Source organism: Lissotriton helveticus, chromosome 6 (assembly GCF_964261635.1).
Source record: "Lissotriton helveticus chromosome 6, aLisHel1.1, whole genome shotgun sequence".
Classification (NCBI taxonomy): domain Eukaryota; kingdom Metazoa; phylum Chordata; class Amphibia; order Caudata; family Salamandridae; genus Lissotriton; species Lissotriton helveticus.
Window position 1 is genome coordinate 1,968,374,668 of NC_136067.1, and position 17,952 is coordinate 1,968,392,619.

Genomic DNA, 17,952 nt, shown 5'->3' on the forward strand with positions numbered 1-17,952 from the left:
GATGGCAAGCATACCTTTAACAGGCCTGGTAACACTAGCCATTTTTGCTTTGGATACTCGAAAGGTTGGACAGTGACCCTAATGCCCTAAGTTTGACCATGCTGGGCTCCCTTGCTAACAACCTGATAGCCCAGGGTGGTTGCCAAATAGGAAATGTCAAACATTCCAATAACATTAAGGCCATCAAATGGGGGTGTGTTGAAAGGCATCCAGGACATGTGAAGGTAGTGAACCCCAGGGCCACAAATCATGTAGAGCTATCGAATAACCTTGCTCTAAAGGAAAGAGGACTGTTTTCGGCAAAAGCTCATAAGGCCTTCTTTTATAACATATTGTTGGCCCTAGATTAATTTCTCAGGAAATGGGGAGGGAGATGATCAGCTAGGTTTGTCCTCCAAACAGAGTGTAGAGAGCCAAAATAAGAAACCAACTATGAGGAGACTAACCCTACACAGGAGAAAAAATAAATTCCTGTAAAACCCTCACCCACCAGGGTTACACCTTGGTGGCTTGCTTCATCATCGGGACCATCCTGTTCCGCTATAGAACAAGGCCTGCTGCAACCTACGAGATACATGGGAGCTCTTTTGGAGGTAGTGGAGACGATAGGAGTGGGGTGGGGGTTATGTGCAGGTAAAAAGTAAAAATACCTGTCTAGTAGGTGAAACTTATTTATTCTGAATTCTAGTTGGTATGGTTAAACTCGGAGGGGAAGTGAAAAAGGAAGATATTATGTGCCTACTTTTCTAAATGGTCAAAATGTTTCAAGCCGTACTCCTTTAGGAATGGCATTTCATGCGTAAATTGCGAGTACCCAATAGATACACGCAAATTGCCCATACAATTTCAAGGGTGCAAGGGTGCTAAAAGGACACCCTGTTGCACCCCTGAAATTGGCATGTGCAAACATATTGCGCACGTGTTTGTGTAACCTGCAACTTTGAAAAATGCACTTGAGTACATTTTTCAAAGTTTTTGCTATTTACCATCCGGTATAATTTTTCTGTAAACAGCGGACCCTAATAGCGAAATTGCTATTTTAAATGGCATCTTCCATTGCATTCAAGTCATCGCAATTTGTGATTCCTGAAATGCAATCGCAATTTGCGATTTCTGCATTTGGGATGATGCATCCCACGTTCAAAAATACCAGCCGCAAAGAGTTTCTGAGAATCTGCCAATTTGCAACCGGTTGTGTGTTTGATGCATGGGGCCCGAATGTGTTCAAGGATCACCCAACGGTAATCCTGTGCTTTCTGTTTCTTTTCTATGTAGTGGGTTGACATTTTTGTGGTTGCTCGGCCACATCTCAAATTACTGCAATGTTCACAGATTCTCATTTTTATCTTGCAGGTTATCATAACTATATAATCTAGGTTGCAAGGGCACATCATTCAATATACCACCCACTGCATGTTGCAATTAGTGAAATTTCTCAGTTGCCATGTCATGTTATAGTTGAAAAAACTATCTTAGTCAGTTTTGTCAGATGACAGACACTGCATCCTCCACATGAGTAGTCACCAAAAGCCGGTACTATTGTGCCCTGTGATTGTGTGTTGTCACTAGATGTTTTTTGGGTGCATGTGTGTACCAGCATGTCTCAACGGCTCTGCGCCCCAATGTGAAAACAAAGGTTGTGGTATTGAAAAGGTTCCACTATTCAAAATACGGCAGTATTTATTTATGATTTTTGTCACTTGATTACCTGCTATATTGAAAGTGGTTATACATATTGGTCGTTCTTCCTTTTCTCTCTGAGGGGGAACATTCAAAACGGCCTCTCTATTGGTTTTTTAAATCCATTTCTTTGCTCGAGACACCATCTTTGGTGGGTATTTATTAGCCTCATGTTTAGTTGTTAGGCGGTTGGCTTGTATTTTATAGTCCCTTAGCTCTGAACAGTTTCTCCTCAAACTGTCCAAAAGGGAGAGTCTCACTTGTCGGTGTCGGGGAGGAAAGCTGTTGTATAGTAGTCGACAGTCCTTTGCAGTGGGTCTCTCGTGAGTTGTTGTATATTGAGGTACAAAAATACCAGTTCCTCCCTACTTATGGTATGCATAAATTTCAGATATTTGTTCTATACATTGAGCCGAGTTAGAAAGTTTTTTGCTGTTCCTTCATTACCCTCCCAAATGATAAAAACATCATTGATGTATCATTTTCATAGTCTTATATGTTTGCAACAGGGAATCTGAGGGTAAAGGATTTGGTGTACCTCCAAGTGGTAGACATAGAGACTAGCTATATGCGGTGATAAGGTGTTTCCCATGTTGGTCCCATGTTTTTGTAAATAGAGGGCATCTTTCAATCTGAAGAAGTTGTACGTTAAAGCCCATTTACAGAATTCCATCACAACATTTCTTGATGTCTGGAAGTCCAATTCTTATTTTCAAAAAGCACTTCTTCAATTATATCCTGGGTTTCTAGATGGGGAAGACTGGAATAGAGATGTTCAATGTCCAAACCCACCTGTATATGGATGTCTGTGTTGAATTGTATGGTTCTCAAAAGGCAGAGTATTGCTGGCCTTAGAAAGGCATCTGCAAACCTGGATAGAGGTTCTAGGATCTACCCTATCCCAGATACTATTGGTCAATTGCAAAGCTTTATGTATTTTATGGATAGTGTAGATGTAGGTGTTAGTAGGGTTCTTGTTGGTCAGGAACTTGCCGTCCTTTTGTGTGATCCAATCATGTGCCAGAGCCTCTTCAGTCATGCTGGCAATCTGTTCTCTGAGAACGTCTGTGGGGTCTTTGGTTAGTGATTCATAATTTCTTCTATCTCCTATCTCCTATAAGTCTGAGAAATTCTATCTAATAGGCCTCAGTGGACTGAATGACTATGGCCACTTCTTTGCTGGCTTAAAAACTATGCTTTTGTCACTAGTCAGTTCTTGTATTGCTGCCTTCCCTGCTTTACTGGTGTTATGAAATACTCGTAAAGTCCTAGGGTCTATATCACCAATCTCTTTCAAAACGGCCTTCTCAAAAGCGAGTAATTGCGTATATCTTTTTGTCATACTCCTGGTGGTGAATCTGACCTGCTCTGGTGTGGGGGCCAATTCAGGCCTGGATTCCCTTGTTCATCCTGCCTCTCGGGCATCCCTGGTCTGCCCCTTAGAAAGACCTTTGTTGGTTGTGTGGGCAATTTGGGTAAGGGCCCTGTGGTGGTCTCCAGTGGTCTAATGGTATTAGATGTATCGGAGGGGGGTGGAGGACCAGAGAAGATTGGCATGGGACATATTGGGGCCATTTTTGGGCCTCAATTGCTCTCTTGTCCATATCCTTGTCCAATAGCCCTTTTATAATTCCTCTTGGCCCTGTGGTTCTCATTTGCACCTGAACTGGAGTCTGAGCTAATCTATCACAGTTTGGTTGAGTTCATCAAGCCTCTTTGTGTGTGTTTTTGTAACTATTTTATTTGTTCTTATTTGCTCTTATGGTGCTTCAAACTGAAATGAAGATGATGATGATTATGAAGTTTTAAGGTTTGTTTTGGCTGGTTCACTGCCAGTGTGCAGACATTCTCTGCCCACAGATAAGGAAGGCAGGTGGTGTGCTGGCGGATGGATAGCCAGTCCACCACGCATCCGACACAGGCAATCCTGTTGGACCCAGCCAGCATACATAGAATGGTGGTGGTGCCTAGCAGGCACCATCCACCACATTCGGATGCTGCATTCGGTCTGCCTTTCAATGGCGGTTCCTCCGCTATTTAAAGGTTTGCGGAGATTGACTATGGGGGACCGTTGTGGGCCCCCCTTGTGCAGGGGGCCCTTTTGTTTCTATGTGGGGACCTCCTATGTTGCTCCCTACATTTCCTTGCACCAGGTGGCAGGCACTGCATGGTGCCTGCCATGTAGTGCAGGAAAATGCATAACATGCAATGTTATCATGGTAAAAACACACAATGCGGCCGCCACAGTGGTAATTACATATGTGGGACTGCCGCCATATAGCCAGCCGGTTCTAATTCCCGGCACGATGGCAGACGGATTTAGGTCCATCCGCCATCATAATCAACCCCATAGTTTTTGAAAAAACCATTGCAAAACCTATATTTTTTATGGGTTAATTTATGTTTTTAATGTGTTTTTTCTTAGTTGTATGTTGTTTTGCAAATTTTCTTAGTAAATTTTACAAATGCATCAAATAATCTTAATATACATTTTAATAAGGTTTACCATTGATGTATATGTAATTAAGGGGGTATTAGGATGGTGGGCGGACCAGAGTCTGTCCGGCATCCCCACAGAGTTTGGACCGGCCGCCAGGCATGCGTTGGTCCCGCACCGCGAATTAGGATGCAACCTTCACCCTGACAGTCGCATCCACATTTTAACATTGCGGCAGGTGCTGCCACTTGGTGCAGCGCCATGTAGGGGGGTACCATAAGTGCACCCCCCACACCCATCCAGAGGCCCGCATCGGGCCTCTAAACCCATTCCTCACCAGCCTTTCCATGGCGGCATTGCTGCCATGGAAAGGCCTTTCACATTCTACATCCAAATATGGTTGGCGGTGCCTGCTAGGCACAGCCACCAAATTGGAGCCCCTGCTCCGCCCAGTAGGCAATCATGACGATTGCCTGCCGGCGGAAAAATGTTGGACGCACTTTCTGTCTGCCGCGATACCCACCGTCATCGTAATCTAGCGGTGGGAAAAATCTGTTTGATGGCGGAAGGATTGCCACCGCAGGGCCAGCGGTTAACACCGCCGGCCCTGCGGTGGCAGTTCTTTCGCCATCCTAATCACCCCCTAAATTATAGAAGTCAGATTTGGGAATTTTTGAAGGCAAAGGGTGATGAGCATTTAAAAATGTGTTAATATACATTTTCTTGTACGATAATCTTTATCTAATATATATATCTTTTATCAAATATATAAAGGTTTGATTATGCTTCAAATTATTTTAATATGAATTTTAATAATTTTTTATCATTGATTTATATGTAATTAAGGTATGGAAGTCAGCTGTTGTTTTTTAGAGGAAAAGGATGATGAGAATGTAAAAATGTGTTAATAAGTAAATAACAAAGGAGGGAGGGAGAGAAAAAGTGGATTCAATCTCCCCGGGTATATTTTATAAACAAATTGGAATCCACTAAGACAGAAGGGTTTGTGGTCCCTACTATGGTGGGGAGCACACAGTGTTGTTTAAATACCCCTCACACACCAACAGGCCCCTTGGTGTCATGCTTCATCATAGGGGTCTTCGCACCCCTCTACGGGATGCGGCGTGCTACGACCGACGACTATGTGGGAGCACTATTTGTGGACTATGTATGGATGTGTGTGGGGTAATAAATGTGAGTGGTGTAGTGGTGAGAGTTAAAAAATACCTGGTTCGAGGGGTGAAAAATAGACTTTTATTAAGCCCCCGGCTGGTATCATTACAAGGGGGTGCAGTGGGAGGTTGCTAGTGTATAATTATGTACATCAACCTCGTTAGTGCGTCTACATGGACATGTTTCGGAGTCAAAAACTCCTTCTTCAGGACGGGAATTGCACACATTTCTACACCTTACTCACATGAATGTAAATGTTAAAGTGTATTCTAAAAAAAGGGGGATGAACTATAGGTGTTATGTACCTAGTTAGTAGTTCAGTAATGTAGTCTTATTCGCCCAATTGGCGTGTATTATAGACTTAATGATTTTGATCAAAATGCCTCATGAGCCTTATGCGTGTTGCTGGGGGGTTTTCTCATACTACGTTCAGCGATGATTATTGCAGGATGCGATGCGGAGCCGCGTTGAGGGGAAGAGGGCACATCACACCGAAGGAGCACCAAAGGAGGGCCCGTCCGTGTCCAGGACGTGCCTAGTGCCATACGCTCTGCCTATCCACACACGAAGCAGAGGGATGTCAGGATAAGGTATTCACGCCATTACCTGCTTGCACTAAACACATCTAGTTGTGGAGTAGAATGTCCATGGATGGTGGCTGATTGTCCCCTGAGGAAATGCTCATCTTGTAACTTCCGCTTCCATCCTACTGCCTGCAGCCCTGGTCCTGAAAGCACCAATTCTACCCTGATCAGAGCAGGTCTTATTAATGCCAGGTCCCTGGTTAAGCACGCCGCCGATGTCTTCGAGATTTTGGCGGAGAACCAGTTAGACCTTTTTTTCGTCCCTGAGACATGGCTTAATGACACCTGCGCCCCGGTGGTAGAGCTGGCTGTGCCCAGGGGCTTTAAAATCATATGGACAGACTGCCTATTAGGACGAGGTGGCGGTGTTGCCGTGATTTATAGGGACAAATGGCTTTTGTCCTTTGAGACCTAAGGTGATTTGGGAGACGGGGAGATGCTCCATTTTGCCCTTAGGATAAACCCGCATTTTACGCTGGAAGGCACATTGGTGTACCGGCCTCCAGGTTATGCTGGTCAATTTGTAGACGCTCTGGAGGAGGTTATAGTGCCTCGGGCCCTGAGATTCTCGAAGTTCCTTCTCCTAGGGGATTTCAACATCCATGTAGATGCTTTTGACTCTATGGAGTCCAAGCGCTTGGGCGATACTCTGAACCTTGCTCAACTCAAACAATAGGTTGAATCTCCAACTCACGTGGGGGGCCATATAATCAATCAATCAATCAAAGCATTTATATAGCGCACTACTCACCCGGAGGGTCTGAAGGCGCTGAGGGGAGGGGGTCCGCTACTGCTCGAACAGCCAGGTCTTGAGCTGCTTCCTGAAGGCGAGGTGGTCTTGGGTCAGGCGGAGGTGGGTCGGAAGGGAGTCCAAGTCTTGGCGGCCAGGTGGGAGAAGGACCTTCCTCCTGTGGTGGCTCTTCGGATGTGGGGGACGGTGGCGAGGGCGTGGCTGGTCGATCGAAGCTGGCGTTTGGGAGCGTAGAGGTTGAGGCGGCTGTTGAGGTATCATGGGCCTTGGTTGTGTAGGGCTTTGTGTGTGTGGGTGAGGAGCCGAAAGGTGATTCTCTTGTTGACCGGGAGCCAGTGCAGGTCTCTCAGGTGTCCGGAGATGTGGCTGCGGCGGGGGATGTCCAGGATGAGTCGTGCTGAGGTGTTCTGGATCTGCTGGAGTCTCTTCTGGAGTTTGGCGGTGGTTCCGGCATAGAGGGAGTTGCCGTAGTCCAGACGGCTGGTGACGAGGGCCTGGGTGACCGTCTTCCTGGTCTCGGTGGGGATCCATCGGAAGATCTTACGTAGCATGCGCAGGATGTTGAAGCACGACGAGGAGACGGCGTTGACTTGTCTGGTCATGGAGAGGGAGGAGTCCAGGATGAAGCCCAGGTTGCGTGCATGGTCTGTGGGTTTGGGTGCGCTGCCCAGGGCGGGGGGCCACCAGGAGTCCTCCCAGGCGGAGGGTAATGATCCCAGGATGAGGACTTCCGTCTTGTCCGAGTTCAGTTTCAGGCGGCTGTTCGACATCCATTTGGCTACGTCTGTCATCCCTTCGTGCAGGTTGGCTCTGGCGGTGGCGGGGTCGTTGGTGAGGGAGAGGATCAGCTGGGTGTCGTCGGCGTAGGAGATGATGTTGAGGTTGTGCTGGCGTGCGATGGCTGCGAGGGGTCTCATGTAGATGTTGAAGAGTGTTGGGCTGAGCGAGGAGCCTTGAGGAACGCCGCAGATGACTTCGGTGGCCTCCGATCTGAACGGGGGAGGCGGACTCTCTGTGTCCTTCCGGCGAGGAAGGAGATGATCCACTCCAGTGCCTTCTCCTGGATTCCGACGTTGCTGAGGCGCTGTACTAGGGTACGGTGGCAGACAGTGTCGAAGGCCGCGGAGAGGTCCAGGAGGATGAGGGCCGCTGTTTCTCCGTTGTCGAGCAGGGCTCGGATGTCATCGGTAGCTGCGATCAGGGCGGTCTCGGTGCTGTGGTTGGCCCGGAAGCCAGACTGCGAGAGGTCGAGGGAACCGTTCGTCTCGAGGAAGGCGGCCAGTTGCTTGTTGACGGTCTTCTCGATGACTTTTGCCGGAAACGGGAGCAGCGAGATGGGGCGGTAGTTCTTGAGGTCGGTGGGGTCGGCTGATGGTTTCTTAAGTAGAGCGCTGAGTTCGGCGTTCTTCCAGCTCTCCGGGAAAGTGGCGGTGTCGAAGGAGGTGTTGATGATGTCCCGCAGGTGGGGTGCGATGACAGCGTCGGCCTTGTTGAAGACTTGGTGAGGGCAGGGGTCTGTCGGAGATCCGGAGTGGATGGAGTTCTTCGTGTGGATGGTGTCTTCGGTGCTGATCGGGTTCCAGGCGCGGAGGGTGGTGGGGGGGGCGGTGGTTCGGTCGTGTCGTGCGTCGGTTGAGTGCTGAAGCTGTTGTGTATGTCCGCGATCTTGTTGTGGAAGTAGGAGGCGAGGGAGTTGCAGAGGTCTTGCGAAGGGGTGATGTCGTTGTTTCCGGCGTTGGGGTTGGAGAGCTCTTTCACGATGTTGAAGAGTTCCTTGCTGTTGTGTGCGTTGTTGTCCAGTCGTTCCTTGAATGCGGTTTTCTTGGTGGCGTGGATCAGTTGGTGGTGTTTTCGGGTGGCGAGCTTGAGGGCAGTCATGTTGTCCGGTGTTGGGTCTCTGCGCCAGGTTTTCTCGAGTGCTCTGCAGTTCTTCTTGGAGCTCTTGAGTTCATAGTTAAACCATGGGGCTTTCTTGCTGCCGGGTCTGCTCGGCGGGGTCTTCAAGGGGGCGAGGTCGTCTGCGCAGTTGCTGATCCATTTCGTGAGGTTGGTGGCCGCTTGGCTGGGGTTCGTTGTGCTGGTAGGAGGGTTCTTGCTCAGGGAAGTAGCGAGCTGGTCTGCAGTGATCTTGTTCCAGCTTCTGCGGGGAACCTGTTGCTGGTGATGGTGTAACGTGGTCCTTCTGAAGCTGAAGTGGACGCAGCTGTGGTCCGTCCAGTGGAGTCCCGTGGCGTGGCTGAAGGCGATGTCCTTGCTGGAAGAGAAGACCGGGTCGAGTGTGTGTCCGGCATAGTGGGTGGGGGTGGTCACCAGTTGCTTGAGTCCGAGGTTGGCGAGGTTGTCCAGCAGGGTGGTGGTGTTGCGGTCGTTGTTGTTCTCCAGGTGGAAGTTGAGGTCCCCGAGGAGGATGTAGTCGGCGGAGGGGAGGGCGTGTGGGCTGATGAAGTCGGCGATGTCTTCGCTGAATTGTGTGCGTGGTCCCTGGGGTCTGTAGATGAGGGTGCCTCTGAGGGTGGTCTTGGGGTTGACGTGGATCTGGAAGTGCAGGTGTTCGGTGGGTGGGAGGATATCGTCGGTGTCGGTCGTGATGCGGATGGTGTTCCTGTGGATGATGGCGATGCCTCCTCCTGTCTGGTTGACGCGGTCCCTCCGGATGATCTTGTAGCCGTCCGGGATGGCGATGGCGATGTCGGGCGCTGAGGAGGCGTTCATCCAGGTTTCCGTGAGGAAGGCGACGTCTGGGGCTGTGGTGTCGAGCAGGTTCCAGAGCTCGACGGCGTGTCTGTGGACGGAGCGGGTGTTGAGCAGGATGCACTTCAGGTGGGTGCTGCTGGAGTTCGGCTTGGTGGGTGCTGGTGTAGCGTGGGTCCGGTTGTAGGTGAACTTGCAGGAGTGGCAGCTGAAGGGTCCGTGGGTGCGTCTCGGTGTGGCTCGGTAGCAACCCGGGGTTCGGCCGGTGTTGAGTGCGTTGAGTTCGGTGGCGTCGTAGGTCCGTCGGGTCGGCTTCCGTCGGTGGGGGCCAGGGGTCCTGGCACTGGGCTCGGTCCAGGCGCGGACGGGCGCAGACGGGCTTACCTTTGGCGCACCTTCGGCGCTCATTCGGTGCTCCCGCTGCGCGCGGTCGCTCAGGGGGCGTCATAAGTGAGGAGCCGGGAGGGCGGGTCAGCTGGGTGGCGGAAGCGGGCCGGCCAATGGGCAGGAGGGGGGGCAGAGACGCCAGAGGGAAGTGGCGGGAAGAAGGCGGCAAGAGGGAGCACACCGGAGGGGGAGGGCAGCCTAAGCGGGGGAGAGGGGTACAGAAGGAAAAAGGGTAAACAGGCGGCGGGCACGGGAGACAACAGGCACACAGCAGGGTACAGAAAAAAAGGGGTAACAACAGGCGACTGAGGGGTAACCAGGCATGCAGTGGATGGCAGACAGCGGCGAAAACGGAGGTAGCAGGAAGTGCGCAGCCGTCAGCAGGGCAGCGTGCTGGCAGCAGCAGGCAGGAGCGGCGTATTGGATTTAGTATGCTCCAATTTTAATATTGCGATGTCTCGTCCAGAGAGCGTGACTTGGTCGGATCACGAGTTAATCAGGTTCACCTGGCCCATGGAAAAAACTGCAGGGGCCGGGGATACCTCTTCAAATGCTCATCCCCAGAAGATTAATCTAGCCACTCTTGTGGACACCTTCTCCCGGGACCGACCTCTATTGGCCGCGGAGGTGGGTGAGGCTGTAAGGAATTTTAACACATGGGTGGAACAGGGGTCGAGCCGCTTGGTCCCTCAATCAAATATCTTGTCAATCTTTCCCTCATTGAGGGTCTGGTGCCGCAGGAGTGGAAAGCAGCCCAGGTAAGACCTATCCGCAAGAATTCCAATACTCCCTGCACAGAATTGTCAAATCTCCGGCCCATCTCTCTTCTTCCCTACCTGAGCAAGTTAATGGAGAAGCATGTTAACACCCATCTGTCGAAGTTTATTGAACAAACAGGAGGTCTAGATCATTCCCAGTCCGGATTTAGGCCCAACTATATCACCGAATCTGCTCTTCTTTCTGTGACTGATAACATCAGAATGTCCCTGGATAAAGGGCATTCTATGATTCTGGTGCTGTTGGACCTATCCGCGGCCTTCGACACGATCTCCCATTATATTATGCTCAGACGTTTGGAAGAGGTGGGGCTTGGGGACTTGGCGCTGTCATGGATGAGAAGTTTTCTATCTGGCCGCAACCAGAGTGTTAACATTGGCTCGTTTCGTTCTGCACCTCTGGAACTGACTAAGGGGGTTCCTCAGGGCTCCTGCCTGAGCCCTACTCTTTTCAACATTTATGTTGCCCCCCTCGCCAGTCTCATGAGGTCATACGGGTTTATTCCCGTGTCATATGCTGACGACATGCAGCTCCTTTTCCCATTCAGTATGTTAACCATGGCGGTCCAAAAGGTCTTCTCTGACGGAATGCGGGCGGTATCACAGTGGATGGTTACTAATTTCTTGCAGTGTAATGTAGGAAAACGGAGGTGATGCTCTTCGGGGAGGCCCCATTGCTATGGACACCAGAATGGTGTCCATCAGATCTGGGCCCGAGCCTGTTCCAAAGCAGGTGGTGAAGAACTTAGGCATCCGTTTGGATCAAGATCTGTCTTTAAAATATCATGTAAATCAGACAGCTGGCTCTTGCTTTCATGTGATCGGATTGCTCCAAAGAGTATTCCCACTACTTCCGGACTCAACCCGGAAAACATTGGTCCAGGCTTTAGTGCTTAGTCGCCTGGACTATTGCAATGGGCTACTGATTTTGGCAAATTACACTTTACTTAGCAGACTTCAAGTAGTCCAAAATACAGCAGCAAGGCTAGTCCTGAATGTACCTCCCAGATCACCATCGTGCCCTCTTTTGGAAAAACTCCACTGGCTGGCCATCCGCCAACGGATTAAATGTAAAACATGCTGTGTCATTCATAAAGCTCTCCAAAATATGGTCCCCCCTTATCTCGCAGAGAAGTTTATTTCTTATGTTCCAGCACGTGCCCTTCGTTCCAGCAATAAATCTCTTCTCCAAGTTCCCTCGATTAGGAGGGTAAGATTGGGAGGAAATGCCCTTTCGTTCCTTGGCCCTTGCCTCTGGACTGAGCTTCCTGTTACTCTCAGATCATGTGCAGAACACATTACTTTTAGAAAATTGTTAAAAACATTTTTGTTTCAAACTCAGTAAATTCTTTAGGACCATCTTCTCTCCATCACTGAGTGCAGAGATACTCCTTCGGGAGTCGATTCTAGCGCTGTATAAATCCTTAATAAATAAATAAACAGTCTATCCAAACTGCCAAGCCATGCCCAATGGGAACAGGAACACAAGCAATCCAGGATCATTTTCGTCCTTGTTATTGGCTCATCATTTGGGGAGTAGCTTGGTTTCAGTGATACAGTGTGCTCAGAATCCACATATGAGCATACCTGTCCCACCTAGGGCAAAATATAAAAGTATACAAAAGTGATGGATGGAATGCTTGAATGAATCTCAGTCACTGATAATTACACAGGGCCACATCCCAATCCATCCTTATTTCACACACCATGACACCTCAGTTTAGACCCAGCTTTATGCAAATCAATCTTAAACCTGCTCCAATGGGAACAGTCCAGCCCAAACCGGGTCCTCACTAAACCGGAACACAAGCAACCCAAGACTAGTTTCACCTTTCATATTGGCTCAACAGCTTGGTATGATTGGTTCCTGTGACCCAGTGTGCATGGGACCCATTTTGGGCATAATCATCCCACTTAAGGCAACATATAAAAGTATACAAAAAGTGATGTGTGGAATGCTTGAATTAATCTCAGCGTCTAGTAATTACTCAGAGCTGCCTCCCAATCCATGCTTACTTTGCACACAATGTCACCTCAGTTTAGACCAAGCTATAAACAAATCATTCTTGACCATACTCTAGTGGAAACAGTCCAGCCAAAACTGGCAAGTCAAGTCCTTCCTGAACCAGAATACAAGCAACTGATAAGTGGTTGGACCAGTGGAGCAGGGTCAAGTCGGATTTGCATATTGCTGGGTCCAAAGTTAGATGGCATAGTGTGCAAAATAATGATGGACTAGGACTCTGACTGAACTGGTGAATAATGTGGGGCAGAGCTCTTAGTTTGTATTGCTTATGGTTATTATCACATGCATAATTCTAAGTAAACCAGTGAATTATGTGGGTCACTACACTAAGGGGTCGATTCCGATCCTGGAAACAAAACGTCCGTACGATTCGTATACAGAGCTGTAGTGTAGTTCCTATATTCCCAATAGGCTCTGCGCATTGGAATAATATAAACAGCAGTGTAGATGTAGGACTGAGGTCATCTGGGTCTCTACTGACTATATTAGACTTAATTAGTTTCGCCAGCTAGATCAGAGGTCACTAGAAACTTTCTCGAGTAAACAAGGAGGAGTTTAACTTCCCTGGATAGACAAGAAGGGATTAGCTTCTGACAACCATAAAACATGACAACTTTGCTCCCTCAGAATAAGAGTGTATCTCTAGAGTCGTGTGAAAACAATAGACAGCTATTTCACTCAGTCAAACGTGCGTACTTAGTTTCACCAGAGTGCAGAGAAATAGAGAGACGGGCGTTTTCAATAAAAGGTGTTATTTATTGAGCAGTCTTCTTTCTCATGCAAGAGAAATGAATTGCCACAATTTCAATACTTAAGGTAAAGTAAAGTGCGTACAGTAAAATGAGTATTATAAAATAATACTGTAAACGCATTGATATGGTTTCTTAGCCATATGATACTTTAAAATAGATAAAACATATACATACATAACAACATTGACTAACGTACTCAACTGGTGCTTCTAAATACGCCTACCCCTGTGTACCTGACCTAAGCCTAATACGTGGGAAGGAGTAAGTAAGTAGCAGTTTAAGTTAAGTTGGTTTTGCCAAGAATCTGAATCAAGAATTCTCTTAAGGGTTTAGTCAGCTCCGTACCGGGGTAATAGAATGCAGGGGGTCTGGTATCTCTCTCTCAGGACTCGATATCCCAGCAACCCGCAAGGGTATCTGGAAACACCGGAGCTGGATTTCTCGGCAGGAGAAAAGACAGCATCTCTCTCAGTGCGTCAAAAGGGAGGGGCGGCGTCCGTGGGCTCTCGCATCAGCTGGGCTCTCGGGCAAGTAGATAGCCGCTCTGCTCCAAACCACGGTGTGTTTGTTTAAGGCAACGTTGGTATATTTATACCTGAAAAGTGCCGGGTTTGACGTAAGGTTGGACATAAGACGTCAATAAAATATGTCACTAAGAACTGGCCGTTCTTTCAGTGCTCGCAGGAGTTCTAGGACAAATCAAAACAGAAGCATGGGGAATTCCCAGGTTGCTGGAGGTTTGGTTTGTTAACAGAACTCGTTGTACTTTCTAGGAGTCTAGGGAAGTAGTCTTGCCTAATTTGGACTGCATGGGCTACGACTAAATATGGATATGATTCTTATGCCTTTATAAGGATATTATGTATTATAGCCGTACAAGGGCATACATTGGGAATATCGAATTAGGGTCCTAGATAGAAATACAACAGAGCCCTCTCCGTACGAATCGTAAATATGCCGTACGACCCGATGAGTATGATCCGGACCGGGGTTTGAGGACGCGATTCGTACGGTCCCGTCAGGTAAGGCCAATTTGTATACCCGGGGGGGGGGGGCGTTCCGTACCTGTTTCAAGGCGAACTCTGCTTCTACGGATGTTTTCGGCTCCCGTAAAAAAAGCGTCATACAGTGCGTACCCGAGACGAATCGTACTTACTGGGTCGGAGAAACCAGACGCGAACCGTACGGATGTCGCGTACAGCGGGTTCTGAGGGAGATTCGTACGGGGGTTTGATTCGTACGGTCTCTGTACGATTCATACGGAGTCCAGCTCCTGGTACGAATCGTACTTCGTCGTACATACGGGGGACTTTGCAGGGTATGATTTGTATGGGAAAAACGCTCCGTACGGCTATTCGGAGCAGTTTTTCCCGAATCGGAATCGACCCCTTTATGTGTATCATTTTTACAAAGAGCTTTACGTGAGTCAGTCAAAGTTTTATAGAGCTCTGGGTGAGTTTGGTTATTAGCAATCATAGATTTGTTCGTGACTCTTGGTATTATGTGATACAGAGACCTCAGCACAAGGTGGTATTTTAGAAGAGTTATGAGTGATCTCTGGTATTTTCATAATAAAACTATTATGGTGTTTAGTATAAGACAGACACTAAACCCCCATAAGCTCACACTGAACAACCTTACAAAGTGACCACTTTATCTTAACTTCAGTTTTACTCAAATGAAAAACTGTCCTTAATATCTTCATAGGGTATACCAAAGGTCAGTAGCACTCTAAAGCCATGACTTCGAAGTAAGTCAGAAGAGGTATTTTGATCTCTGTGCAAAGCCTGGTTATCATTGCTTGAATTTCCAGCAACACAATATCAAAAGTTAAGTGCATATGGGGAAAATTAAATTTACTATTCCTAACGCCAACTTTAAGTACCTTGTAGATATGCATCACCAAGGTACTCATATGACGAGTTAGGTATACAAAATCTGTGCTTGCTTACTTATTTCAGTTTTGATCATTTGTCCTTGATATTCTGTTCCATTGATATTCTGTTTACGATATTCTGGGTGCACACCATTCTCTCAGGGATCAATCTTCAACTCCCAGCTTATAATCATGGCCTAAATATTAGCCGAAATCTATTTTGAAAGTGACGTTACAAACCTCTCAACAGATGACTCTGATGAATACATCCTGCACCATTCCCTACCATGTGGCAATGCTGAGTGCACAAGTACTATGTGGGCATGGTTAGGGCCCATACTTCAAAGTTACAGTATGTCATTACGAAGTAACACACCACTCTCTGATATCTACGGCACTTCTTCAGTATACTGACTGACAATGTGTCTTGTGGGTTATCATAAAGAAGCTGCGGTCATTTCTAAGATAGGAAACCAGGGAGATTGCCAGGAATCAGCTTGCTAAGTTATCTTCCTTTACACTCTGATTAATCTACTTTTTTGGTCTCTATATTTTAAATGCAGCTATCAATCCAGATTGTGTGTTTCCATTCATCTACAAAGGAGTATCCTACCAAGGCTGCACCACAAAAGATCATTCTACCATGTGGTGCGCCACCACTAGCAACTACGACAGTGATCGTCGCTGGATCGAATGCTATGGCAAAGGTAAGGGTAAAGCATTTTCACATTCTATTGAATTTTCTTCATGGATCTCAGACTCTCCACCTCAATCAAAATTCCCCCTGCATCTAGAAATGTGTCTTGGAGTGTGCAAAAGATTTATTGGATTGAGGAAACTCTACTGCGTATTCAAGATAGGATACAGGGAGCAAGGAGGGTCCAGGCTTCATTATTCTGCACTCCTCTCCGTTAACTAAGGCTCCAGAGGCTTAGGCGTAAGCACCTGTTCTATTTCAGGTTTTTTAACCAGGTTAAGGCCCTGAAATGTTTTTGCAGATACAGCCCCTCTAGACCCGTTAATTCGAAGCAATAAGTGCCCCTTATCTGTGAGAAGATTCTCAGAGGGCATCATATTTTGCCCTTCATGAGTTCAGGTGTCCAGTGCATCTCTCAAGCCGTTTGTACTAGGGTCTGGCTCAAAATTAAGAATATACACAATATAAGGTACACAATATAAGGTAAAATTATTTTTTGTTTCAGAAAATCCAACAACCCTTAATAAAACCAATAGGAGCAAACAGATCACAAGAAAAGTTAGAAGTTCACAGTAGGTCCCCCAAGATCAGATGCCCATTGTATAGCTGATGTACATTTTTTTGATAACTCTGGTTGGTGTATAAATGCATTTGGTGACAGCATTGGTTGTGCCCACTAACCAACTGGATATGTATGCAACAATTTCAAAGCAAACAACAAAATATTATTGTAAAGTAGCCAAAGGTTTAACAGGTTATTTATAAAGAAGCAATTATCGAGATGGACATTGAGTGACACACTGTAATTTCACTTTTGTGATCCAGATTTATCATACTCTCTTTTATTTCTTCTATCTTATTCAAGTTCAAGTACTTAATTGGAATTTATAAAGTTGCACATCTAACACCTGTTTTACCCCAAGTTGATGTATGGGATTGGAGCTTTTTCAAAACCTGCAAAAAATAGATGGATTTTTAGCCACGTGATCAGGTAAAAGTCTGTGAAGGAGCAGTAAGGATCACAGGCCAGTAAAGGAAACATTTTTGGGTCTTGGTTGCACATCACAGTCAGATCAATTTCCAAACTGCATGTCTTCCCTGGTGTGGTATGCAGGTTTGGAGAAGAATGCTTCGCTACCTCACCTGCAGTGTCCTGCCAGACCTGCATTATTGATATCCTCACCTCCTGACTACCAGTTTTGCCTCACTGTGAGACTATGGCAAACCCATGGCGGAGCTCAGATTGGAACGTAAACACTGCTTACCACTCCTGACCCATACAATTTTTATTTTTTTTGAAACATGAAGGGGCATGTTTCTCAAGATATTATGCAGTGCAGCATACACCACAGTGTTGCTGTGGTGTGTGATGGGGAAAGGGTAGGAATGTGCCGTATTTAACAGTATGCAGTGGATTCCTGTTTTTTTCCTTGAACTAGTGCACAATATGCTGCCTAGCGCCAATAGAGGCAACCTTGCACCATGGTGCAAGGTTGCTTGTGTTGTAAGCAGATTGTTTTTGTGCAGCAAGGTACCCCCGAGGCATTTTCCTTTTTCCGTGTGTCACGTAGAAAGGGAAACAAAATGGGAGATCTAAATATTTTTCTCCTTGTTATGCCTCATCTGGGAAGGCATAGCATTTTGATGAATTCCCAGGTCTACCAATAATGGTAAATCTGGGAATGTATCAAAATACATGGGTGTTTGCGTGGGAACACCCACACCCCACTCATGGAGTGGCTCCCTGGGGCAGAGTAACGTAATTCAGTGAGTTGTGCTGCAATAATTGAAGCCAGGGATCCCAGCATAAGAATGTTCAATGGTTTGAACCGCAAAACAATATACAAAAAATACAAAAACAAGCATTCATCAAGCAAATAAACAATTGATTAAATATTGTATTTAGTTCATAAACAAATATAAAAGCGAAATTAACATTTTAATTTTAATTGGAAGATTAGAGATTTTCGAAATTAAGTGTAGGCCACTCAATGTCCCTACTGTACCCTGTTTGAAGCACATGCACAGCTCCCACAAATCAATCTGGGGCTACTAATTTAGGGCCTGATTTCGATTTGGTGGATGGGTTTCTCCCTCACAACGGTGACGGATAATCCATCCG

General features: G+C 47.0%; 1 protein-coding gene across 1 annotated transcript in view; it reads left to right on the plus strand.

Annotated features, from left to right (window-relative positions):
- Positions 1–17,952, plus strand: part of LOC144763944 (fucolectin-4-like) — a 306,460-nt gene that overhangs the window by 24,603 nt on the left and 263,905 nt on the right. The window contains exon 3 of the mRNA XM_078649989.1: positions 15,697–15,840. Within this exon, the coding sequence (XP_078506115.1) occupies positions 15,697–15,840 (144 nt within the window). The remainder of the gene's footprint in view (positions 1–15,696; positions 15,841–17,952) is intronic.